The 27,883-nt window shown below is 44.8% G+C and overlaps 1 protein-coding gene across 1 annotated transcript; it reads left to right on the top strand.

Moving 5' to 3' along the window:
* Window positions 1–27,883, top strand: EFCAB2 (EF-hand calcium binding domain 2). Its single transcript, XM_048484907.1, has 7 exons — window positions 1–97; window positions 9,274–9,358; window positions 17,029–17,101; window positions 20,093–20,172; window positions 22,814–22,856; window positions 22,951–23,017; window positions 27,647–27,883. Exons 1-7 carry the CDS (start codon window positions 64–66, stop codon window positions 27,760–27,762), a joined length of 498 nt encoding a protein of 165 aa, XP_048340864.1. The 5' UTR covers window positions 1–63; the 3' UTR covers window positions 27,763–27,883.

Genomic DNA, 27,883 nt, shown 5'->3' with positions numbered 1-27,883 from the left:
AGAGGCCCGAGGCGCACGCTGGCCCCTACCTAGCATCTCCACGGCGACCGTTGCAGAGACAGAATGGCGACTGAAGAGAAAGAGGTGGCCGCTGCGGGTAAGCACAAACTACTTGCAGACTTCGACAGCAGTTCGGCGATCGCCACATAACTTTCTTTCCGCCTAGGCGGCATCTTGTCGAGAATAGCCTGGGGAACTGTGGGAAGACGCAGCCTTGTTATAAACGCAGCAATATTATCCCGTGGTCACTACACGTTCCCCAATACTCTCCCATCCTTCGCTGCCAATAACTGATCTCTATTTCCTTGAGTACCTGGCCATATCGGCCTCCACCCCGTCTTTAAGAGACATCATGCTAAACTTGAACTTAAGGAACCCAGGTATTGCGTTGCTTGAAGTATGATCGCCTGCTCTGTGTTTTAAGGAGCATTGCTTATTTGGCTGGTGTACAACATTGCAGAATGTCACGACAATGCGAGTAAGCCTCTTACAGTGCAGTCTGAAGAATGCTTTCTTGGGAGTAAGATTCATTGCATAGACTTTGATAGGATTCCAAGTAGAGGGGTTAGGCTGGTTCATAAGTAGTGACATTAAGTTGCCAACTGGGCTATTAAAAAGTGTTCTGCCCCTGTAATAGAGTAACTGTCCTTAGGATTGCATTGTTAGTGGTACTCAGAGCGCAGCTTGGGAAAATGGCGCCCCAGGCAAAATCTGAGTTTTCCACCCCGCTCGGTATGGGCGGCTGCCCTCCCTGACCATGACCAAACAAAGTTGTTTTGCACCAGGTCATCTCAAAGTCATCATCACATTATAAAACATGCCCCAACTCACAAACCTGGGTAAAAGCCGGATCCAGATGATTTTTAATGGATCCTCATGATTTCATATGATTTTTGCATTGCAATGAGATTAAACCTGCTTGAAAAATACGGATCCTTTACATGATTTTGCAATTATGCATCCCAAAATCAACAGCACATCCCACAACTCCAGCCATTAGCCACATGCCTGAGCACAACAATCACACATCCCATGCTTCGTGGTGCCGCAGTGGTGCAAAAACCTGCTTGAAAAATGTGGATCCTTGTGGATCCTCATGATTTTTCCACTTGGTCACCCAAAAATCACCTACAGATCATAGCTCATACCCCTAGACACATGTCTGAACCCAATAATCCTGAATACCATGCTCCGTGGCACCACAGTGGCACAAAATGTGGTTAAAACACATGGATCCTCATGGATCCTCCTGATTTACGCACGGGTCATCCCAAAATCACCAACACATCCCAGCCTGGTCCCAATAGTCCTGAATACCATGCTCTATGGGCAATCGCAGTGGCACAAAATGCATGAAACATTATGGATCCTCATGGATCCTCCTGATTTTTGCACTTGGTCATCCCAAAATCACCAGCACATCACAACTCCAGCCATTAGCCACATGCCTGAACACAACAATCACACATCCCACGTTTTGTGGTGTCGCAGTGGTGCAAAAACCTGCTTGGAAAACATGGATCCTCCTGATTTTTGCACTTGGTCACCCCAAAATCACCAGCAAATCATAGCCCAAGCCCCTGGCCACATGCCTGAAAACAACAATCACGCATCCCACCTTCCATGGTGCCACAGTGGTGCAAAAACCTGCTTGGAAAACATGGATCCTCGTGGAGTCTCATGATTTTTGCACTAGGTCACTCCAAAATCACCACCTCTCAGAACAATGTCAGCTGAGCTAGGGGTGGGGGGAGTGAGGCAAGGATTGGGTAGGGATTGGAGAAGGTGGCAAGGGATGGCTAGGGGTGTGGTAGATGGGAAAGGATGACTAGGGTGGGAAAAATGGCTGGAAGGGAATTGTGGCAAGCTAGGGATGGGGGAGAGAATTTGGTTAAAGAGAGATAGGCAGGTTGGAGAGAGCTGTGCCTCAAGAGGGGTAGCAGTAGGAAGGTCTGAGAGGGTCAAGGGGTGTCAAGGAGTGGCTAGGGATGGGGGAGGGTGATAAAGGGTGGGTCGGGGTTGGAGAGGCTCTCAAGGGGTGGGTAGGGGTTCGAGAGAGTCAAGGGGTGTCAAGGAGTGGCTAGGGATGGAGAAGGGTGGTAAGGGGTGGGTAGGGGCTAGAGAGGCTCTCGGGGAGTGGGTAGTGGTTCCAGAGGGTCAAGGGGTGTCAAGAAGTGGCTAGGGGTAGGGGAAAGTGGGAAAGGATGGGTAGGGGTTGGAGAAGGTGGCAAGGGATGGCTAGGGGTGGAGGATATGGGCAGAGATGGCTAGGGGTAGGGGAGGGTGGGAAGGGCCTGGGGGGGTTAGCCGTTGAATTGCCACCCCCTATTTTCCAACTGGTGGGTAAATTATGCTGCTACCAACATGTCTACCTTGTGATACCAACTGAATGCCATCCTGCCATCTTGGCATCAAAAAAGATTTTTATACTGTATTTGTTAATTTACTGATTTTAAATTATTATATTGTATTTGGTTTTATCTTGTGAATTTTATATATTGTAAACCACCCAGCGCCCTCGGGGGTGGGCGGTATGAGCAATTTAATAAACAAACAAACAAATAACTAAGGGGTGGGTAGGGGTTGGAGAGGATGGGAAGGGGTGGGTTAGGGTTGGAGAGGGTGTCAAGGGGGTGGGGGCGGCTCTCAACAGGCCCAGGGAGCCAGAAGGTGGGTAGGGTAAGGGCAGCTCCCACCAGGCTCGGTGAGAGCTTCCCCACCTCCACACACAACGAAGCTCCCTGGGCTTCCAGGCAGGGAAAACAACGAAGCTCCCTGGGCTTCCAGGCAGGGAAGTTCTCGCCAGGCTCTCAGCGGCCCAACAAGCTTAGTGATGAGCAGAGGTAGGAATGCTCTCGCTGAGCCTGGTTGGAGCTGCCCCCCCTTTCAAGCTCCCCAGGCTGCAGAAGGCCCTGAGAAAACGCCCCCATCCCAACTCAAGCCGGGCCTTGGAGAGCCCGGCAAGAGCTTCTCTGCCCTGTCCCCCAAGCTCCTTGGGCTGCAGGGCAGGGAAGCTCTCACCAGGCTCTCAGCAGCCCAGCGAGGTTGTAGGGGGCAGAGCGAGGAAGCTCTCGTTGGGCTCTTGCCAATGCAGCAAGCTTTGGGGCAGAGGCATAGTGAGGGAAAATCCCCCCCCCCCCGCCCTCACTTACCTTAGGCGGTGGCTGTTCCAGGCAACCTGGCGGGGCGGGGCCTGGCGGAGGCCGACTGAAGGAGCAGCCTGCCAGGGCGGGCTGCGCCAAGGGGGGAAGGAGGAGGGATGTGGTGTGAACAACGGCTACCTGGGGTGTTTGTCTCCAGGCCGTCCCATGGAAGCTCCACCTATGATGGTACTTGAAGAAACCAGTTGCAACAAACATCAAAAGTGCTGGGGGACAGGGGATGGAAGTAGCAGGGAAGGCAATACCTCCTACTCCTGCACCCTCTATAGAAACCATAGAAATACAGCTAGTACTCCTTAGTTCCATATTAGGTACTTTTACAAAAATGAAATAAAATTCTTCCAAGTACCTCCTAATTAAAGAGCTCAGCACAAAATCTAGCAAACTAAGCTTCCTCTAGGGTGGGAGATATACTCAAATTATTTTACCTGGAGCCCTAGGGATCTTGCTTCCAGGGCCACCGCAAAACACCTGGTTATTCTACCAGGTTGTACATTTGAAGTCTGGAACAGGTTTTCCATCTGGACTGGCCTTCCTTTCCCTGCCCTTTATTTTTTACGTATTGATTATATCTGTTATTTTGTCTACTCCTCTCAAATTGATTCACACCTATTAGTTATGGCACTGAAGTATGGGACATATTGTATGGGATTGCATGGTTGATTTTGTACATTATATGTTTTGCCTTGTCTTAGCAAGACCCTCACAGGCCATACCACCCTAGATGATACACCCGATCTACGTCTGATCTAGGAGGCTAAGCAGAGTTGAAACCCTATGAGATTTAGTACTTAGATGGAAATACATGAGGAGAATGCTGGGTGTAGTAGGCTTCAAAAGGTCAACTATTAGACAGAGAGGTGTTCCTGCTCCTGTATTTTATATCCCATTTGAACAGGGCCACTTGGCACACTACCTGTACTGCTTAATAAACCCCTTTCAAAGGTGAGTCATAATGCTCACCAGGTTTAATGTTACGCCTTCTGCCTTGTTACGTGGCAGATTTAACAAGCAAGAAAAGTCTAGAAGATTGTGCTCTTGTAATGCTGGCTCAGTGGAATCTCTGGCCTACCAATTATTATACTGTTTCAGATTTAAGGAAATCAGATCCAAGTATGTGAATCTTTTTCCTTTAAACTTACCCAATCTCCCCGATTTATTTAGATTACACTACTGACTGGACAATCCTGATCATTCTCTCTTTATGATAGTGGCAGACTTTCTCCTGGAAATTACTAAATTTCCAGTGGAGATTTCCAACACTGCTTAAACATTTATTTTTAAAAAAATGTTGCTTGAGAGTATCTTAAGGCTCATGGTTTGAGGATGGGTTTATACCAATAAAATCAAATAAATACATAAATGATAAAAAAAATGAGAGAGCACAGAAGAGATATTCAAAAAGCCAGTAACAAATGTCCACAGAAACAAATATTTTTAATTAGTTGAGTGTGCAGGCTTGTCAAACACATGGTAGCCCAAACCAGATTGGATATAAGCCCATTTTGAGTGGGTTGATTACAGCATTCTTTGGAATTACTGGCCATATGAACTTTTTCAAGGAAAATTGTGAATTGAACCTTTTTCCTATATCGAATCTGAGATGTAACCTGCAGTTGTTATAAATGAAAAGTCCTTATTCAAGGACTTGTAGACTTCTGGAAGCCTAAACTTGGAACTCAGAAATCTGAAAATTTGGCTGAATTCTGTGAATTCTGTTTATGCCTGATGTGTAGCACACCCAGACTTGGACAGGAATTTGACAGTGTGTTCAGATAGAAAATTAATATTACTTTCATGTATGCAAATTGTTGATCTTATCTGCCTATAATTTTTATTGCTTACTATAAAATTCACAGACTCATTGAACAATTTGGTCATCTCCTCTCACAAGGTTTTGTTGCTATAATAGCAAATGTTATTCCCAAAGAAATTTCATAAACTATAAACAGTATTGTAAAATGACAAAAATGGAAACTGATTTCCATTGATACAGTTTCTGAAAGCCCATCCTTTTTTAAACTTTATGATGCAAAGATTTTGTCATAGATTTTAGCCTGATAAGCAGGATTTCAGTGAAAATTAGAAACTACAGTTGATACACTCAGTCTGACTCTTCTTTGAACAATAACAGCAATAATACTGACTGTAATTCATCTTTAGAGTATTCCTGTGGCTGAGTTTCCAAGCTTTCCTGGCTTATATCCACTGGGTTGTATTATTTTGAACTATGTCTGTTGTTTTTGAAAGTAATTTTGATTAAAGTTGTGATACACAAACCATTTAGTCTGATTAAACACAGAGAGCCCTATTGAATTTAGTACATAGACAGCCCTATTGAACTTGGTGAGATTGTTGTGGGACAACTAGCTTTTATGTTCGTTTTTATTTAAAATACAATTTCAGTAGCTCTACAGAGTCAAACAGCATGAGTATATGTGGCATTTGATAGCATTTATAGCTTGATTTTAACAAGGAAAAAGCATCTAGCATCTGTGGTGCTAATGTGCATGGTGGAGTTTTCTGTTAGCTGGTCCATTGATGATCATGTATTTTTAAACATACACACAATTCCCCTAACCTAATTTGAGAGGTCTGTTTTAGTCAGGATAAATTTTAATTGGTGGAGCTGAAGTTTACAGTATCTTTGTTTATTTCAGTGCCTACTTTAGTTCTGGTGTACCTTAAGAGGAAATTAAGAAAAAGAGTCCATTGCTTCTAACAATAAGTGGCAGCTGCTGTTTATTAAATGGAAAGTTATATTATGCCTATATTGAGACTTCTTCAGCTGCAAATATATATATTTAATGATGGGTTAGCAACGTTGACAGTTGTACTTTGCTGGTTTAATTGCTCCTTTCCTTGTCACTGACTTCATAATGAAAAACATTAAAACAGACCCACTGTTGCTTTGAGGACCCTGGAACTGCAGCAGAATATATTATAGCTGCTGTGTTCAAATGAGAATGGTCCGTAGAAAACTGATTTGAGAATTACTCACAAAGAGCAATCTAAAATTGCTAATGTGTTTGGATTCAAGACTACTAATCAAAATAGCACAAAATCTCATGCAATCACACATGTTTCAGGATCTTACTTGAAAAATAATAAAATCCTTTTGACATCTGAAGAGATGGATGATGCATTCTTGGAACAGATGACCAAACTTGCACAAAGAAGAGAAATAGGAGATCTACTAGTAATTGAAAAAGTCTAAAATGTTATCCACTTGTTTCAAATATAATTTCACATGTGAAAGCCACCTCAGTGTTTTTTTAAAAAAACATATTCTAGGTTTATCCCATATTCTCGGAATGGCACACCTAATATAATGGTTATTAAAATATTTATTCTTTTTAACTTTATCACAAATAGGCGTTACATCCATATCTAAAATCATGTCATTCTAAATCAAGCAATCTTCTATTTATCAACATTTTCAACATTAAAGATGCTGAAAATACCTTTAATGGATTTTCTAAGGTCAATGCCAGATTGTCAGATTTTGCAGTCCAGTTCAGAGGGTGGAGGGTGAATGTGCTGTGAGAGTGGCGCTGGGCTATACCAACACATTTGCCCCTTCCAGTGGTGTAAGGGGAATTCTTGCCAACAGATGGCAAAACCTGAAAGTGGGCTCTGCTGCAGAGCAACAGTGGCATGCGAGTGTACACTGGTGCAGGGGGTGGGGAGGCAGGCAAGGGCTAATCTCATGGGAAGAGCTAACTTTAGTCAGTTTCCACCCAACTTTCAAGCCAGAAACCCTGTGCCAGGACTTGAGACTTATGCCACCCGATAGGGTGGGGTAACTCAGTTAAGCTCTGAGGAGGGCTCTCTAGGCTGTCAGGTTTTTCTCTTTTTGCTGCTTCCCTGCTGTGCCTGGAAGCCATCTGGAGGCAGAGTGGTGGTGCATCAGCGGTGTCATCCCCAGGCACCTCAGCCCTGAGATTGGGCTGTTAATTTTTATACCCTTGGTGGGATTCAAATAATTTAACAACCGGTTGTTTACAAGCACCATTTTAACAACTGGTTTTGCCAAAGTGGTGCAAACCTACTGAATCCCACCACTGCCTTAATCCTTTCATCAAGTCTTATGTCTCTGTTCAGGACTTCAGAACTAATATGAACAAGGCAGGAGATAATGAACAGCCTTGTCTTATCCCTTTCTATATCTCACATTGTTTAGTTAAGTCTCCATTAACAATTATTTCACCCATTTTATAAAATTCTCTCTAAAATCCATATTTTGTAATACCTTAAACAAGAACGATCAGTTCAAATTGTCCAACACTTTCTCTGCATCTAGAAAAATCAAAGTGGATTGCTTTTCATTAAGTTTAATCCAATATCCCCAAATATCCAATACTTCTGATATTGTCCTTCAACTGCCTTTTGGGTAAAAAACCACATTGATCTTCATGAATAAATTTATGTATTTATTTATATCCTGCCTTATCTCTAGCAACTCAAGGCGGGTTCTTGTAACACTGTTTTCAATCAATTAGCTAAAATGACAGTAAACAACATAAAATGTTGTTTTCTTGAGGGCAGTGATACTAGTCTATGAACATAGCATCAAAGTTAAATGTTGCTTTTCGGGTAATGTTATATTAACTTCTTTCCATAAGTTCTTTTGCTTTGCATTTTTCAATTTTATTTTTTATTTCTCTTACTGGTAACATAGATACCATTTGTTGTAAACTTTTTGTTGTAAAATATTTTTTCTCCTGGATGCTTTTTCAGTTCCTCCTATCCTCTTTTAATCTCCTTTAAAACATTCTGCATTGTCTCTTGTCTCTTTTTCTTAAGCTCACAATTGTATTGTATCAAGTATCCTCTCATATAAACTTTACTTTCATCCCATCCCATTCTCAATCCTGATCCCTTACTCAAATTAAGTCAAAAAAAGCTCTTTGTTTTTTTTATACGCTTGAACCACTGAGTCCTTCTGAAGTAAAGTTTCAATTACAGCATAATCCAAAAGGGATGTGTCGTGTGTAGCAGCTGGTGATTGTACCACCCTTCCAACTCCAAAGGCACGTTTGATGGCAGGAAAATCCTTGCTGGCCGGTAAAGGTGCCATTTGGAGCAATGGCTTACAGCGCCGTTTTGGTGGTGTAAATCTATGCTGGAAAGGGCTTAGGAAGCCAATTAAAATCAGCCCCACCCCAAAAATTAGCTTGGAATGTCCCTGGTGTGGAATTCTGTGGTGGAGGACCACTGATACAGGCAGGAACTTCTGCATTCACTCATCGTAAAGCTGTGTGATGCCCCGCCTCCAATGTAAATGCCTCTGAGTCAGCATCTGTGCCTATTTGGCTGGTGCAAATAATAGAATCATAGACTTGGAAGAGTCCCCAAGGGCCATCAAGTCCAATCCCCTGCAATGCAGGAACACACAATCAAAGCACTCCTGACAGATGGCTATCCAGCCTCCCTTTAAAAACCTCCAAAGACGGAGACTCTATCACACTCCGAGGTAGTGCATTCCACTGTCTAACAGACCTTACTGTCAGGACGACCAATACGTGGATTCTAGATCAGAACGAATCTGAACTTTCCCTAGAAGCTAAAATGACTAAACTGAGGCTATCAGACTTTGGTTACATTCTTGGAAGACAAGAACCACTGGGAAAGACAGTAATGCTAGGAAAAGTTAGAGATAGCTGGAGAAGAAGAAAACCCAACATGAGATGGATTTACTCAACAAAGCAAGCCATGAGCCTCAGTTTGTAAGACCTGAGCAAGGCTGTTCATGAAAGAACATGTTGGAGGTCATTAATTCATAGGGTCAACATGAGTTGGAAGCAACTTGACATTATTTACATTGCTCAATAGCAAGCTGCATTATAATTATTACATACTTTTGCTGTAATTTCACACCAGTGACCTATCAGAAAGGAGGGGCAAGAAGCAATTTTCTGCTCCAACTTCCTAACTGGGCTGCAAACTGACATGAAAAATCTGGAGAGAAAGTATCCTCACATAAAGTCATCCAGCGGCAGGAATAAAGACAAAATTAGAATCAATTTAGCAGCTGAAAGGGAATGGGAAGATTAAAATGGAAAGTTAAAGTAGAATTAATTCTAACATGTGGGTATTATTTGTATTCCAGAGACTATAATAGCAGACATTCAGAAGAAGATCACGGACGCTTTTGAGGTGTTTGATCATGAATGCAATAAAACTGTGGATGTCAGGTTTGGAAAGTCCTTCTTTAAGAAATGCTATATTGATTTAGATGATACTTTTATTTCAATTTCTGATAGCTCTGATTTTTTAAACTGTCAGTGTATTATTGACAAAGGCAAATAATTGCTCTATGTAAGTATTGATTATTATTTTTTTAAAAACATTCTAGATAATTTTTACAATGGAAGACATGATAGTAGTAGTCAATGTAGGACCACATTTCAGTTAATAAAATGGAAAGTAGAGGTATAGTCTGAACCTGTGCTCTGTCCAACAGTATGCCATGGGCATGGCACTACACTCATAACATCAGCTCTCCAATCCTTACACTATGCTTATTCTCTTGGAGGCAGAGACCATCTTGGTGGGTGATTTCCACCCCTACTCAGGGAGGCAGGAAAAAGAATCCATCACTTTCTGTTCTGGCTAGGACTCAATTTCTCCAGTATTTTTCTTGCCTCAACAGGGAGTGCACGGATTCTTTGGGGACTCCTCAGCTTGAATCTCTTTCTTCTCTTTTTGTCTTTTAGGCTCCTCTTGTTTGTCCCTTGTCAGTCCCTCTCTATCCTCTCTTGTGTGTGTGTGGAGGCTCAGGGAATTCCTTTATTCTCCCTTTATTCTTCCCGCCAAAATTATTTTCCCCTTCCCGCCAAAATGGCGGACACTGAGTTCTCTCCCCCAAGGGAGACCTTCCATGGGGGTGCTGCAGAAGCCACCATGGCTTCCTCCAGGAGGGGTTCCCCCCCCAAAAACCCCAACCAACTCATGTGGCAGGACAGCGGCAGCAACCAAAACGCAGTCGGAGGCTGCAACCGCTACCATGCGCCGCGGTGGTTGCCCGGCCAGCGGCAAACGCACCGGCAAAACTAAGCACATTGAGGCTCCCTCCAAGCAAGCGCGGCTGGCACCCAGCAGCTCCGCGATTCTGTTTGTACCGGAGGACAAGGTTCAAATAATTATTCGCATGGTAGAGATGGCGATCAAGGCCAGAACGGCTTCTCTCCTCTTCCTTGCCAAGCTCCTCGGTGTTCTCACTGCCACCTTCAATTTGATTCAGTGAGCCAGGTTCCACTCCTGGGATCTACAACTATTTCTGCATCCATTCCAGTGGGACATGATCAACAAGAAGCACAGAACACTGAGCATTCCTATGTCCCTCAAGTCCAGTCTCCTCTGGTGGACCTCCAGATGCAATCTGACCCAGGGCAAGGTGTACACTCCCAGCCATTGTGTTCAGATCTTTACCAACGTGAGCCTCCAGGGCTGGGGGGCCACACTGGAAGACAATTTTGTCCAGGGGAAGTGGACCAATCAACAAGGCAAGGTACCTATAAATGTCCTAGAGGTAAAGGCAATTTTCATGGCACTTCAGCACTTCAATTTGGTCATTCACCACGAGCACGTGCTGATTTGGTCCGACAGTGTGGCGGCCAAAACCTATGTGAATCATCAGGGCAGATCCAGGTCATTCCGCCTACACAGGGAGATGGCCAAGATCTTATCTTGGGCCGAAGGGAAGATTCTGAGCTTGCAGGCAGAGCACATCAAGGGGAAACTTAACCTGAGTGCAGATTGGCTGAGCTGACAGACAGTTTCCCCGGTGGAATGGACTCTCAGCAAGTCAGCTTTCCATCAGATTACCTCCACCCTCGAGAGGCCGCTGGTGGACCTTTTCACCATGGCAGAGAATACACAGCTGCTAGCATTCTTCTCCAGGTTTGTCCATCCCAAAGCCATGGTGGTAGATGCACTGTTAGCTCCATGGCCTCATGCCCTTCTGTATGCCTTCCCCCGGACACCAGTGATACCCAAATTACTCAGAAGAATTTCGGTCGAAAAGGCAGAGGTCATTCTGGTTGCCCCATACTGGCCGAGGAGGCCTTGGTTCTCCGCGATACAGGAACTGGCAACGAGACCTCCCCTACGACTACCAATGTCACCAGACCTTCTGTCGCAGGGCCCTCTGTTACATCCTGATCCAGGCTGGCTCAACCTGATTGCCTGGTTGTTGAGCGGAAAAGACTAAGGAAACAGAGGTTATTCAACTGAGGTCATCAATACCCTCCTGGCTTCAAGAAGACCGGCCACTGTGAGGTTGTACAACTCCACCTGGAAGTCCTTTGTCAGATGGGCCAGAAGGAAACAGCTGGATCTGGAGAATCCTACCATTGCGTCAGTGCTGGAATTTCTCCAAGACGTTTTTATTTTAGACCTTAGAAGTTCTACCCTCAGACGACAGGTTGCTGCTCTGTCTATGGTTTGTCGGCTGTTCCAGGGCGTCAGCATCGCTCAACACTCGGATGTGGTCAGATTCCTAAAAGGGGCTCAACAACAACCTCCAGTCAACCACAGATTTCCATCATTGCGTCTGCATACAGTTCTGACAGCCTTAACTGCATCTCCTTTCGAGCCAGTCCAAACAATTCATCTTCTCTGGCTCCATATGAAGATGATTTTTCTCGTGGCCATCACTTTAGCACGCAGAGTTTCGGAACTCAGGGTGCTATCTGTTAACCCCAATCTGTGTGTCTTTCACAAAGGTAGAGTTATACAGCCCAAGGCTGCTTCCTCCTTTTACTTGCAGCAGGACATTGTTCTACCTAATTTCTCTCCTCAGCCTTCACATCCTCGTGAGCGAATGTGGCATACATTAGACGTTCACAGGGCCCTTAAGGCCTTCATCATAAGAACAGACAACATAAGACAGACTCAGAGCTGTCAATCTCCTCTCCTAGACTGGGAATGCAAATGTCCACTGCTTCTATTAGTACAACAATTAAGACATGTATAGTGGAAGCTCATAAGACCCTTAACCTCCCGGTCCCTGGGGGTATCACTGCCTACTCTACTAGAAGTGCAGCCACCAATGTGACCTTCTGCAATAATGCATCAGTTGAGCAAATCTGCAAGGTGGCCATATGGACCAGCCCATCCTCCTTCATACGCCACTACAAGCTGCAGTCTTGGGGAGCTGCAGAGACTGTTTTTGGTTGTAGGGTGCTGGAGAACGTACTGGATGCTTAGCGGTAGTCCACCCTCTTTAGGGGGAAACTGCTTGGGGAGGTCCCACCAAGATGATCTCCGCCTCCAAGAGAACGGTTCATTGGTTACATACTGTGAAGGGGCCTTTTCTTGGTAGGCAGGAGACCATCTTGTCCCTCCCATGGTATCGCTAGCGTCTGGAATGCTCTAAGGCTTATTGTCTGATAGTATGCTATCTTTCACTTCCTGTTCATGTTACTGTTGTAATGAAGTTGCTATTCATGTTACCCTTACCTTCCGGGGCTTGCTGTTTGTACTGTTTATTCTCTGACCTGTTATGGATATGCTTCTTCTTTATCACTGCTTCATCAGGAGTACACTGGAGAAAATGGAATCCTAGCCAGAAGAGGAAGTGACAGATTCTTTTTTTTGCCTCCCTGAGTAGGGGTGGAAATCACCCACCAAGATGGTCTCCTGCCTACCAAGAGAAGGCCCCTTCACGGCATGTAACCAATGGTCCATTCCTTGTGCTAGAACAGTAGCAGCCCTCAGCACTGCTCTTACTGTGCTCCAAGAATACTTTGTGGTTTCTTTTCAGAGGGTGATTGTTGGAGATCAAATGTCATCAGTATGGGACTGGTTCTGTGGGGTTGTATGGCACCTACTCTTATCCCACATTCTATTTCTTGTATTCCACATGCTTTCATTATAACCCCCAGCAGACAGTAAGATCAGAAGCCAAGGGACTCCTAATTACCCCTGGCCCATGGGAGGTCCATTTGGTCCCAACGTGGGCCAGCAGGGGCGTAACGAGGCAAACCGGAGCCCTGGGCAAAACCTAAGTTGGATGCCCCCCACATGGGCAGCCACTGCACCATGACCAAATTTTTTTTGTACCAGGTCATTGGTGCCTGCAGGGGGTGCATTTTTAGACATATCGCCACCAAAATTTCAGTGTATCATCAGGAAACTGTCCTTATGCTATCCCCCAAGTTTGGTGCAGTTTGGTTCAGTGGGGACAAAGTTATGGACCCTCAAAAGGGTAGCCCCCATCTCCTTAGCTCCCATTGGAAAGAATGGGGGATGGGGCACCCCCTTTGAGGGTCCATAACTTTGGCCCCCCTAAACCAAACTGCACCAAGCTTGGGGGGGGGTGCCATCAGGACCGTCTCCAGATGATACCCTGAAATTTTGGTGCCAATATGTCCAAAAATGCGCCCCCTGCAGGAACGTCCCAGAAATTTGCCCAAGAATCTTGTTCTGCATTGAGTTTTCTGCATTGCTGTCAATGGGGGTTGCAGGCTGTGGGGGAGCACATTTCTGAAGGCACAGTCTCAAAACTTTCAGGGTCTCATCAGGAGACTGCCCTAATGATGCTCCCCAGGTTTGGTGCAGTTTGGTTCAGGGAGGCCAAAGTTATGTAGCCCCCATCTCTTATTAGCTCCCATTGGAAACAATGGGGGATGAGGCACCCCCTTCCATAACTCCCTGAACCAAACTGCACCAAACTAGGAGGTAGCATAAGGACAGTCTCCTGATATGCTGAAATTTTGGTGCCGCTAGCCTAAAAACTGCGTCCCCTGCAGGCCAAAAACAGAAAACCACTAAAAATACCCAAAAACGAACCCTGCATTTTTGGTGCCCCCCACAAAGTGATGCCCTGGGCAGCTGCCCACCTTGCCCAATGGGCATTATGCTCCTGTGGGCCAGGGCCTTTTCGGCCTTGGCCCCCTTCTGATGGAATAGTCTCCCAGAGGAGATCAGGGCTCTGCGGGATTTTATGGAGTTCTGCAGGGCCTGCAAAATGGAACTATTCTGCCAGGCATTCCAGTGAGGCTTATTTTTGACCACCAATCTCCCCTGGGGCTATGTGCTTTCTTAGCCCATAGGTGGGTTTTAATTCTCCTGTTTGGTTTTATAGCTTTTAGTGTAGCCCGATTCATTAATTTCTGATCTATGAACTACGTGGGTTACTTTATTTTATTGTTTTGGTTACCTTTTCATCTTTTAAATTATGGGTTCTTTGTCGAATCAGTTTTATATATTGTAATTTTGGCTGTACATTGCCCCGAGCCAGACATGGGAGGGGTGGTTAATAAATCTAATAAATAAGTACGTAAGTATAAGTAAGTAAGTAAACATAATCTCTATGTAATACCTCATCAGTTTGGAGTAGGGTATTAACAATAGACTGATAACAGCTAGCTCTATGGCATTATCCAAATAGTGCTGTAGAACTTCTGAGCCTGACTGATGTATGTAAATATTAGCAGGTGAATAAGTTGAAACTGAAACCTGACAAGGCTAAAATGATACTGGTCAACAAAGCTGAAGTTTTGAGGACGTTGTGCTTCCTACATTTGATGGAATCCAGCTGACAATAACTGATTTGTGAAGCTTAGGGGTCACACCTGGCCTCAGCATTGTTACTAGAGAAACAATCCAATTTAGCTGTGAAAAAGATTGCAGATGTTTTTGAGATGTTTGATCATGAATGCAATAAAACTGTGGACATCAGGTTTGGAATGTCTTTCCTTAAGGACATTCTTTCCAGAACCCGCACAGTGTAGTGGTTAAGAGTGGTGGACTGTAATCTGGAGGACCAGGTTTGATAACCTCCTCCTCCTCCTGAGTGGTAGACTCTTACCTGGTGAACCAGGTTTGTTTTCCAGCTCCTCTGTGTGAAGCCTGCTGGATGTCCTTAAACTAGTCACAGTTCTCTTAGAACTTTCCTAGTCCACTTACCTCACAAGGTGTCTGTTGTGAGGAGAGGAAGGAAGAAGAGTTTGTAAGCCACTGGGCTGCCAGCAGGCAGGACTTAGTCAGGTCCAGCCTTGCAGGGCAACGTGGACAGCAAGCATATGCATAGTCAGGTCACAGTCCAATGAGTCAAGGCAAGCGACAGGCAAGGCATAGTCAAGTCACAGTCCAATAGGTCAAGGCAGATGTGGGCAGAAAGCCCCAGGTTCAGAGCACAGGAATCCAAGCAGGCAGGCAGGCTGGGAGCTATTGCAAGCAGAGGTGTAGTGCCAATGTGGTGGGGTGGGCTGCAACACCCCAGGCGGAGCCACGGCAGAGCCATGGTCAGGCCATGGAGGGGGCCTGGCGAGGGAGTTCTGGGGGTGTTCCAGGGCAGGGTGAGGGCGACAGCACTGAGGAAGGGGCGCAAAGTGTGTGCGCCCCTGGCAGAGTTTCCCCTTGTTCTGCCTCTGATAGCAAGCATGGGAAGATCCAATAAGAAGTGCACTCATTGTACTCAGGCAGAGCTAAGCCCAAAGCAAGGTTTATATAGGAAAGCTCTGGTTACTAAGGCTGAGATCCTGCAAGAGCTCAGATGCCTCCATCTCGCAGAGTCTTCCATACCTGGCAGAAAAACGAGCACTCTTCCTTTGGCTCTGTAGCTGCTGCTGCTGTCTCCGCCTCCTTTGCACAGCTGGCTCATCACAGGGCTGGGTGGAAGACTGTGCAAGTTCTCTCAGCTGCATAGTATCAGGTGAGGAAGGGCTGGTAGCCGAGACTACTGCCTGAATTTGCTCAGGTGTAGCCTGCTCTGGTTGAACTGTGTGATCATCTTCTTCCTCTTGAGGAGCCACTTCTGAGTGCCTGGCGTTAGCAGTTTCTGCATCGGAGTCCTCTGAGTCCAGGTAACTGCCCACAGGCTGGCCCATGACACCTACCTTGTGACTCCTTATAGAAGAAAGGGGGTGGGGTATAAATCCAAAGTCCTCTTCTTGAAAAATGTTTTCTTCCAACTTCACTTCGCCTAAAAGATGGCTCCCTACCTTGATGAAACTGATCTTATCATTTGTTGTCAAATGTCGCATTTTGCTTACCGAGATAGCACCACTGAGTCCATTCATCACACATGAGAACATATGTTCTTTTCTCCCAAAAGCTGAAATTACAATGCAAGTAGATCACATAAAAATGGCCTAATTTCAACCGCAGTACAGTGTGATAAGGAAATATGTACCCCATTCACCATGGGTAGATCAGTCTCTTCCAAGATGATGGCAAATTGAATTAGCATCACCTTTTTCTTGCCTGACTTCAAATTTATCTGCTTATGTTTTCTGAGGCCAAATTAATGAAATGTAGAGCTAGCTAACATCAGCATGTTGATGTCTGCCAACCCCAAATGAATTAATCTCATGTAGAGGCCTAATGTAGAAATTATACAATACCGGCAATGATTCTGATCCATGGAGTATCCTATTCTTCTCTGTGACCTAGTGAGCAGCAGAAGCACATGTCTTTCTCGTTACTCCAGCCAGGTATTCATACAGTCAACAATATCGTGATCACCCATTTTTAAGCATGTAGGAAGGTCTATAAAATCAACAGAGGCACTCCCCTGTCTTTCTGTAGATAAATATAATCCAATTTGGGCTACTAATATATTGTCAACCCCATAACCAGGTGTGAAGCCAGAATAGAAAGTGTCAAGGAACGCTGCCTCCTTTGTTACACATTAACAAAACTTTGTTTTGAAGTGGAGAAGCAATTATGATACTTAAGATGTTTTGAGATGAGGAATTTATTTGGGACAATGAATGCATCTTGGAGTTTCACAGTAAAAGCAAAGAAGCAACATATTTTCTCCTATGTAAAAATATTTGATGGCGCCTGTGAAAACATTTATTATTTTTGGAAGCTGCTGAATACATTGCCCTAATGAAAATGATCTCTCTTTCAGAGAGATTGGCACCATTATTAGGTCCCTAGGCTGCTGTCCAAGTGAGGGAGATCTACATGATATGCTTGCAGAGGTAACATGCACAGTTTCAAGTTCTACCATTCTACACCTTTAAACGATGCACGGTATCTGATTTTTTCTACATTAGCAGATTAGAAATATAATACACTGAATTTTCGTTCACTGATGGCGTTGATCCTATTAATTTACAACGTGCGGTGTAATCCTTCTTGAGTGTCATTGGGAAAGGTGGACCATAAATAATAAGATTTTTATTTTTTCCATATGCCAAGGAAAATCACTGGAACTTTTAAAACCTAACATAAATATTCATAATGCTAGGAAAAGTAAGAATATTATTCTCACCCTCACCCTTTAATGAGGGTGGCTGAAAGCCCTCCATCCCACCCCCACCCCCCCGCAACCCAGCCACATCTTGGATGGATTAAGCTTCAACCTGCTTTGTTTCAACCACCCATCAACCACGTCCAAACAGTGCTGTAGAGGGGCAGAGGCCGGTTCACCCTCCATCAACAGAATGAGCTGAGTGTCATCGGCATACTGATGACAGGTCAGCCCAAGCCTCTGCACCAACTGAGCAAGGGGTCGCATATAGATGTTAAATAATAGTGGGGACAACAGGGCTCCCTGTTTACAATAAAGTGGGCACTTGTGGGAGATCTCATCCCCGCACCACACTTGCTGACTCTGGTTCTGGAGAAACGAAACAATTCACTGAAGGACAGTGCCCTGCACCCCAGCGCCGGCCAGGCAGTGGGCCAAAAGATCATGGTTGACCACATCAATCACTGCAGTAACCTCTAAAATAGGTTCTAATCTGGAGGAACCGGGTTTGATTCCCCACTCTGCCACTTGAGCTGTGGAGGCTTATCTGGGGAATTCAGATTAGCCTGTGCACTCCCACACATGCCAGCTGGGTGACCTTGGGCTAGTCACAGCTTTTTGGAGCTCTCTCAGCCCCACCCACCTCACAGGGTGTTTGTTGTGGGGGGGGAAGGGCAAGGAGATTGTAAGCCCCTTTGAGTCTCCTACAGGAGAGAAAGGGGGGATATAAATCCAAAACTCTTCTCTCTTCTTCTTCTTCTTCTAAAAGTACCAGCAGTGTTGATCTGCCCCGTCAAGTTGTAAGCAGAGTAAATCTGTGACGGCTTTAAGAACGGTCTCTGTCCCATGCCCAGCACGGAAGCCGGACTAGAAGGGATCGAAGGCTGATGTGTCCTCCAGAAAGCCCTGAAGCTGCTCCAACACCAGTCTCTCAATTACCTTCCCCAGAAACTATAGATTTGAAATGGGGCAGTAATTGATCAGATCGCTAGGATGTTGGCCTTTTCAAGAGTGGGTGGACCAACACCTCCTTCAAACTACCTGGAAACACTCCTTGCTCAAGGGAACGATTGATAATACTCAACAGGTGGGGTTGCAGCATCTCCTGGCAGACATGAACTAACCAAGAGGGACACGGATCCAGAGGACAGGTAGTAGGTCTAACAGCTGCTAGTACACTGTTGACATCACTCTCGGAAAGCAGGGAAAACTGGTCCAAAAAAGGACCCAAAGACGGCAATGGAACCTCCAGTTCACTAATTGTATCAATGGTGGCTGGAGCAACATGACTTTATCTGCAAGGTCATGGTGGAGCGACATGACTTTATGTACAAAAAAGCTCATGAAAGCCTCACAGCCATGTGCCAATTGACAATTTTTGGAGACCTCAGTCACTGAGGTCAGTGACTGAATAATCTGAAACAATTGCGCTGGGCAAGAGCTAGCGGACACAAGAGAAGATGAGAAGTATCCTTTTCATCCTCTTTATTGCCATCTCATAGGCTTTCATAAACGTCCTATAAGATGGATGTGCAGCCTTGTCACAAGATTTCCTCCACACTCGCTCCTGCTTCATACAACGTAGCTCCTCAGTATACCGAGAAACCAGGGAATCATGAACGGGAGTGTAGAGGACGCCAGGGAGCAATCTCCTCTGCAAGGATGCGGGGGGGGGGGGGCACCACGTAGTGGGCGATAGCAGCGCCTTCCCTCCTGGACTTCCTGCAGGCCAACTTCTGCTGTCCCCAATCCCTGGGGAGAGCAGCAGTCTGCCTGCAGGGATGCATGGGGTGTGTGTGTGTGTGTGTGTTTCCACAGCAGGTAACCCTCCTGGACTGCCTGCATGTTAACAGAGAGAAATTTTTCTCTTTCTCACAATACGGGGCATCCATTGCGGGGTGGGGAGGACTAATAAAAGGAAACATTTTTTCACACAACGCATGATTGGTGTTTAGAATATGCTGCCACAGGAGGTGGTGATGGCCACTAGCCTGGAATGCTTTAAAAGGGGCTTGGGCAGATTTATGGAGGAGAAGTTGATTTATGGCTACCAATCTTGATCCTCCTTGATCTGAGATTGCAAATGCCTTAGCAGACCAGGTGCTCGAGAGCAGCAGTAGCAGAAGGCCATTGCTTTCACCTCCTGCATGTGAGCTCCCAAAGGCATCTGGTGGGCCATTGTGAGTAGCAGAGTACTGGCCTAGATTGGCTCTGGTCTGATCCAGCAGGCTCTTTGTTATGTTAGTATGTTCTTACCTTGCAAGGGCGACCTTCTTGACTTCAATCCCAGGAAGGTTGGAGGCTTGCCACTTGACATCTGGCTGACCATCATTTTGGGTGAAAAGGAGCTGGTGGCACCTACCAAGGTTGAGTTGTGCGGATTCATAGCAAAGGGTTTTGTAATTTTCTGCTTTGCTGACCCACCCAAGAGAATCCCTTGGATTATGGGTTCTCGACAAGCACAGTCTAGATCACTTGGTCTTTTGTACAGAAGAAGTAAGCTTTCTTCCCAGGGCAATGCATAAGTAGTCAATGTTCCCAGTGTTCTCTAGTTGTTTCTGTGGGAAAGTACAGACACTCCATTTTGCAACATCAGTACGTTGCATCAAGCAGTATTTTTGCATTTCTATTACTGTTTCATTTCATTACTGGCTTGTTTTAACTGAAGAAATAGTTTTCAGTTTTCCAGTGTGCAAGTGTCACATTCTTTATTTTCTAGGTGGAAGAAGAAGAACCAACTGGGTTTATTCGCCTGGAAAAATTTCTTCCTATGATGACTAGAGTGTTAATGGAAAGAAGGTAGCAAAGAAAAAATTAAATTGTGCAAGTTGGGTCATGTGTATGTGGTCAGTTTTAACTATGATCCATTCATAGATGCTTGGATAAAATGTTTCAATTAGAAACTATGACTAGCAGTTTTTAGGTAGACACTAGTTAGTATTAACCATTGTATTTATTAGGTTAGTTGTAGTTAGCGCTAGCTTAGTTAACTGAGTATTGGATTGTAATGTTATTAGCTAGGTTAGCATAAGTTGCTGCTGCTATTGTTTTCCTGCTATTGAATTGCTGAATTGTTAACCCTAGATCACTATCTACTGTTATTTTTTGTAATTTGATGTTATATTATTATGTTTATTATGATGTTATAATTTGTTATTATGCTATACTGTTACCATGTTACATTATGATATTATTACGCTGCTATGTTATGATTATGTCATGATTATTGATATGTTGTTGCTATTATTCTGATTGTTGTTATGTTGTTGTACACCGCCCTGAACCTTTTGGGGGAGGGCGGTATATAAATAAAATTTCCATTCCAATTTCCATTACAAAATGGGAGGTAGGGAACTGAGCTAGTAGATCCTAGTGTACTTCTTTTGCCTCATTGGCTTCATTGTATATATGTATTTCCAGATAATTTAATCAAGATGTTCTTCATTCAGAGGTCAACAGTTTTTTTAAAGCAATAACTATTTTTTCTTGTGTGATTTTTGTGTTCTTTTCAGATTATAACATAAATTTATTGGAAAGATGTGCTGAAAAATACATAGTATTTTGTACAGTAATTGTACCTCATTAGTAGAGAAAAGGTTAAGAAACATTTTTTTTAATTCTCCACAGTTCTTTATATCTCAAAATAGACTATATGGATTTGAGTTTCAATTTTACACTAGTAATGAAAATTCGACTTCACTACGAGAAGTTGCTGCATCCCTTCACATCAGCCAGATGGCAACACAGAGCATCGTGTCAGTGCACCTGCCCTCTTGCTGCCTCCGCAGGCATTGCAAGAGTGCACAGAGGCATGACTAGGAGTGGAGCTGACATTAGTCAGCTTCCACCCGGCCTTTGCCTGCTGGAACTCCAGCGCTGGGGGCTTGGGCTTACTCCATCCTTTTCAGTGGTGTAGACCCATACAGGAGGGCTTTTCAGCAACAGTGAGGCATTTTCTGTCTTTTGTGTCCCTGCACCAAAGGCATAGGGGGAAGAAATGGTGCTTAGGGCAAAATGGAACCCAGGCCCTGCCCCCTGTGGGACCCCGCCTCCTGAGCCCCTCCACCCCAACTACCCCCACTTACTTTAGTTCAGCCGGCTGAAAAAGCAACCTGGGTTGGCCACCAGCTGAACTGAGGTAAGGGGGACAGGGGGGCCACTCACCCCACGACTCTCCCCCCCCATTTACTTTAGTTCAGCTGGCTACAAAGAGCAGCCAGCTGAAAAGCTGCTTGGCTGGGTTACTGTCCAGCCCAGTGGCCCAGCCCCTCCAGACTGCTCTGTGCCATGAGACCTGGCTGATGGGGTGGGGCGGGGCAATTTTCCAGCAGCTTCTGCCAGGCCTGGTGGGGCGAGGGGTGTGTGGGGGGCAATTTTCCATCCCCATATGACCTCAATGGCATGTGCCTGGGGTGTGACGCCCCCGCCCTGTGACAGCTACGTGACTGCCCAACACTGCCAAGAAGTCCTCTTGGAGGTGGTGGCATGGCACCAAAGTGCCACTATGTCCCACTGGCAGAACCTGGTTTAACCTGCCCGACAGCAAACCATCTGGGATTATTATGATTAGTGTAGGGTTCTTATTTCCAAGAGTTTGAATCTGTCTGGGAGTAATCTCTTACTCATATTATTAATCCTAGATGTGTTGAGGCTAACGTGGGCTACTCAGTGTTTAGGCAAAGGCAGTTCAAAGTGCAGCATATTCCCAGTTCTGAAAATAGATTAGGGGGTAAAACCTGGAAAATCCTTGAGTAATTAATCCTAGAAGTTTGGTAGCTCCTTTTTCACATTGCTTTTTTAAAAAGGAATCTAAAAGCTGTGCATGCTGCCCTAAATAAGATGTTATTGTACTCATTTCTACTGTTATTTATCAACTTCAGAAAGTTTAGAGTCAAATTATATATGATGTTAGAATTCTGTGACTGGAAATCCAAAAGTGTTAGATTTTCCTGAATAGCCTTTACAGGAACACCTGAAATCAAGGCAACAGCCCAGAGAAAGGGAAATTAACTGTTCCTAGGCCCATTTGAAATTGTTTCACCACTATCACTCCCAGAACTTGTGCTTATTGTCTCTCCTTATAATGTGTAAAACAACTGGTGGCATGCATTTTCATTCAGGGAAACAGTGAGGACATGAAAAGTGAATTACTATTTCCCCAGTGTTACAGCTCTACTAAGTACCTCTGCAGCACCTTGTAGGGCTAAATAACAAGTCTGGAATTCTAAACATAAAGCAATTTGGCCATTAGGATAGAACATGTCAAGCCACTGATGCTTTAAAAACATAGCACTAAAGTGAAGTTTCTTGCCTTAATGTTACACTAATGCCATAGATAGATATACAAGGCCAAATGGATTTTTTGTGTGTGGAGGGGGGTCCATTTTCCAAAGTAACTTTTCATATTTGTATTGCAGCACTAATTAATTAATTATTTCAGATATCGGCCGATTCCAGAAGATATTCTTTTGCGTGCATTTGAGGTCTGTACCACCACCACCCCAGCCTACTTACAGGGGGAAATACTTGGTAAACCTTGAGGCAATAGGAATAACAATCTACATTCTCTCTTTTTAGGTGTTAGACCAAAATAAATGTGGTCATCTTACTAAAGAGGAGTTGGTGAAGTATATGACTGAAGAAGGTAAACATCTTCATTAAAATTAGTTTTACACTAGCGGGCCCGGCCACGCGTTGCTGTAGCAATTGTCCTTCTGATCACAGTCCACAACCCACACAAATGTCCATGCAGGTCCAATGATCCGCAGCATAGCCTTTTGGGATGGTCAAATGGAATCCCTCTTTCCCTTTTCAATGCACATTGTTATATGGTGCTGTCTTGGTTTTTTTTGTATAAGGTAACCCTTTCCATTCCACAATGGAACTGTCCAGAGTGTGAATCCCGCTGTCCATGAGGCTGGTTGACACGCACAGTCCTAGCTTGGGTAAGGCAGAACTGGGGCAAGCAAGCTATCCCAGTCAGGCGGCAGAGGCAGGGTGGTGAGGCGCTCAGATTGGGGCCAGCTCCCTGGGTTCTTAAAGGGCCATGTGCAAAAGAAGTAGAGCCAGTAGTGTTGGTTTGCCCTGCGGATTTTCTTAGAAGAAAAAGGCAAACTCCAGCTCGCTTTTAGTAAAAGAGAGCTGTGGCGAATATGGGTGAGGAAGTGATGGTTGGATGTGAAGGAGGGCAGAGTTAGGTGTGTGAGGATGAGCTGGATGTGTATGAGAGTATGGGCGTTGTGTGGTAGTAGTGGGTGAGGCACAGAGAGTGAAAGTTACCTGCGTGTGAGGGGGGGGACCCCACCTGACATCTCACACGGCAAAGTGTGTATGTGTTTCACTTCTACTCGTATTACCTAACAGTATTACCTATTTACTGTTTTCAATGCTCATCTCTGACCATCTGTGCGAACATTCTAAGGGTTACAGTTAATCACAGGCAGCTTCATGGCCTGGTGTGCCAGGAAAAAGACGTTTTACCTGGCTCAGATATGGACTTTCGGTGATTTGAAGGTCCGATTACCTGCCTGCAACAGGGAGGGACATCCTGTGAAAATTTGGGGGCGATCCATCCAGGAGCTTCTGAGGGAGACCATCAGGGACAAACACACGTTTAGATTTTTATATATATAGATTAGAAAAAAATAAAGACAGTTCTTAGTATGGTACATTTCTAGACAAACCCCTTAATAAGGCATACAAAATAATAGTGAGGCAGATTTTAACCTTGAACATAATCAAAGTTTATTGAGCAGAGAGGAGAAGGGAATGGAGATAAATAACTTGGAGGGAAGGTTATATATTTGGCTACTTCAGCTTGGGCTCCTCAATAGTCCTCCACCAGTACACTCAGTCTATTATTTTGCTTTCGCACACAGCACACCAGCTGTCACGGTAGAGCAAGCCAGTTTTCCACCTACTGACTGCAACTACTGTCCTCAGAGATGATATGTTTTAAAGTACAGTTAAGGGAGATAGCTCTTAATTCCAGGAACTCCAAAATCCCCTCAGGCCCCTTCCACACATGCAGAACCATGCACTTTCAATCCACTTTCAGTGTACTTTGTAGTTGGATTTTACTGTGCGGAATAGCAAAATCCACTTGTGAACAACTGTGAAAGTGGATTGAAAGTGAATGTTTCTGCATGTGCGGAAGGGGCTTCATATAGTTCTTCACAGGGCAATATCCTCCTCCCTCTGTGCAACATCAAGTTCAGGATGCCACAACAGGTGGCTTCTCCTGTTCCTAAGGCCTTCTATACCTCACTGAATGTAAACGATAATGCCTCTGACAGACCTGCACTTCTAAATTAATTTTTCCTTTGCAGTCACAGCTTCATATTTCTTATATTTTCTTAAAGTGACCTTTTATTTTATGGAACCTTCGGATGTGTTATGGCTGCCTCACTATACATTAAGCTGCCAGTAATTTGTTACAGGTCTGGTGAGAGGTTCAGGTTCCCAACTTTGGCGCAGAGCTGGAGTTTGGCAACCAAGAGTTCCCATTGGCTTAAGGGAACTTCTTGACACCTTCTTAGTACTTATTTGTAACTGAGGAACTAGTCTATATACATAAAAGTATGAGAAAACATTTTTATCATTGTGATCTTTTTGGTCCTTAATTATGCAAATATAAATCATGCACATTATGACCGAGCTGCCCCCCACCTCCCTGCAGGTTGCCTCCTGCCTTCCCCAGGGCCTGGGGAGGGCAGAAGCTGGCCTGCAGGGAGGTGGGGGTTAGGGCGCCACGGTGGGCAGCCCAGGAGCCGTCCTGCCACCGCAGTGTCCGTCCAAGCTGCCCCCTCCCCGAGCTCCACCCCCAAGGCCTCCTGGGGAGCAGTGGCATAACTAGGCAAACTGGAGCCCTGTCCAAAACCTGAGTTTGATGCCCCCCAGGCGTGTGCCCAGTGCAACACGCACCCCCCCCAGCCCTCTTGTAGCTACGCCCAGTGGCGTATCTAGGCAAACTGGAGTTTGGCGCCCCCCCATGGGCAGCCGCCCTCCCCCACTGTGACCAAACAATGATTTTTTCCACCAGGTTGTTTCAAAGTCACCATCACATTATAGAACATGCCCCAACTCACAAATCTGAACACAGCAATAGGCCATGCCACTCAGCAGAAATAATTTTTGAAAACATTTTCAAAATGCTTTCAAAATGTTTTATTACTGCTATGAAAACATTTTATGGTGTTGTGTCCAGTCTCCCCAATTGGGAGAAACAGCATCACTTTCAATGTTATTTAAACTGGGAACCCCAGATTCTCCCTTTAAGGTGGATTTAAAAGGAGAACCTAAGGTGGATTTAGAAGGAGAACCCAAACAGCATCATTTTCAATGGTGTTTAAACTAGGGAGCCCAGATTCTCCTTTTACATCCACCTTAAAGGGAGAATCTGGGGTTCCAGTTTAAACAACATTGAAAGTGATGCTATTTTGGGGTTGATTCTCCCCCACCCTGAAACAGCATCACTTTCAATGTTTAAAATGGGGACCTCAGATTCTCCCTTTAAATCCATGCCAAAAGTGGGGGGTTAAAAGGAAAATCTGAGGAAATTTGAGGGGGTGCCTGCTGTCAGGAGTGCAATTGTTAAGCTAGCAGAACCAAACTCTCAGGGTATCTTTAGAAGACTCTCTTAATGATACCACCCAGGTTTGGTGAAGTTTGGTTCAGGGGGACCAAAGTTATGGACCCTCAAAGGTGTAGCCCCCCAAAGGTGTAACACGCATTGGAAACAGTGGGTGATGGGGCACCCCCTTTGGGAGTTCATAGCTTTGGACCCCTGGACCAAGCTTCAAAAAACCAGGGTGATATCAGTAAGAGACTCTCCTGATGATACCTCTCAGGTTTGGTGAATTTTGGTTCAGGGGGTCCAATGTTATTGACCCTCAAAAGGGTAGCCCCATCTCCTATTTATCTCCCATTGGAAACAATGGGGGATGGGGCACCCCCTTTGGGAGTCCATAACTCTGGACTCCCTGAACCAAACCTCACCAAACCTGGGTGATAGCATCAGGACAGTCCCCCAAAACATCTCTGAAATTTTGGTGCTGCTAGCCTAAAAACTGCGCCCTCTACAGGCCAAAAATGGAAAAAATTCAAAAAATCCCACAAACGAACCTGCAGTTTTTGCACTCCCCACAAGGGGGCGCCCTGGGCAATTGCCCACTTTGCCCAATGGGAGGAATGCCTCTGCTGGAGAGGAAAGGAGGTGGCTCAGATGGTCACCACTGCAGAAGGCCAGCTCTGCCTTTAAGTGCCTTCCCTGTGCTGACCCAACTCTTCCGAGCCAGGTTGGCGAGGGGGAGGGGGGTGGGGACGATTTTGTGCCCCCCTGCCATTGTGCTTGGGGTCATTTGACACCCCCTATCCCTGTGGGTGGTTTTCAGCAGCAGTGGCGTAGTGGTTAAAAGCAGGTGTGCTCTAATCTGGAGGAACTGGGTTTGATTCCCCGCTCTGTCACTTGAGCTGTGGAGGCTTATTTGGGGAATTCAGATTAGCCTCTGCACTCCAACACACGCCATCTGGGTGTCCTTGGGCTAGTCGCAGTTCTTCTGAGCTCTCTCAGCCCCACCTACCTCACAGGGTGTTTGTTGTGATGGGGGAAGGGCAAGGAGTTTGTAAGTCCCTTTGAGTCTCCTAACAGGAGAGAAAGGGGGGATATAAATCCAATTCTTCTCCTTTTCCTTCTTCTTCTGAAAACTGAAGTAGCTCTATCTTAGGGATACTACTTACTAATGTGGAGATTACAATGTTGTTGAATCACTTTTTTATATCTATGCCCAAAATGTGCAACAGGATAGAATATCCCCCCAGGCTGTTTCCAGATAGTTTTAAGTCTTCATTTTCATATAATCAGAGGGTTTGATTCTGAGTTTTGTGGCAGGAAACCCATATTGCCAGTTCAAAGTGCACTCGTATGAAGGAGCCATGCTTTCAAATGTATAAGCTTGCGTGATATACGGTTTTGCAAACATGGAGCCCCTCGGAGCCCCTCGGGGACAGGGCGGTATAAAAATCGAAATAATAAAATAAATAAATAAATAAATAAATAAATGTATTTACCACATTTAGCCAATATACTTATAGGTGTTCGTATATTTAGAATGATGCAGGTACATCTTGATGTTATATATGGCAGATATGAAATAATTGTAAATATTTGTGATGTAATGAAAGCGCAAAAAAACCCCAGTTCCTTTTTCTTAGAAAAAAATCACGCTAAGATTAAGCAGTAGAAAATTTAACATAAATATTCTTTCTGTTGTAGGTGAACCTTTTACACAGGAAGAAATGGAGGAAATGCTGTCTGCTGCTGTAGATCCAGAAACAAATAATGTGCGCTACAAAGACTATATTTCAATAATGGTTGTAGATGAAAGCTAAGCACTTCTTGGATAAGTCATGTATTTGAACCTTCTGCTTTTTCCATGTAAACTAATTTTCACTGAAGTTGTGCTGTATGAGATTGCTGCAGAATCCAACTTAAAGGCTAATGTTGAAATAA

Source organism: Sphaerodactylus townsendi, linkage group LG01 (assembly GCF_021028975.2).
Source record: "Sphaerodactylus townsendi isolate TG3544 linkage group LG01, MPM_Stown_v2.3, whole genome shotgun sequence".
Lineage (NCBI taxonomy): Eukaryota > Metazoa > Chordata > Lepidosauria > Squamata > Sphaerodactylidae > Sphaerodactylus > Sphaerodactylus townsendi.
Note: the sequence above shows the minus strand (reverse complement) of the source record. Positions and strands in the feature narration are given on the sequence as shown.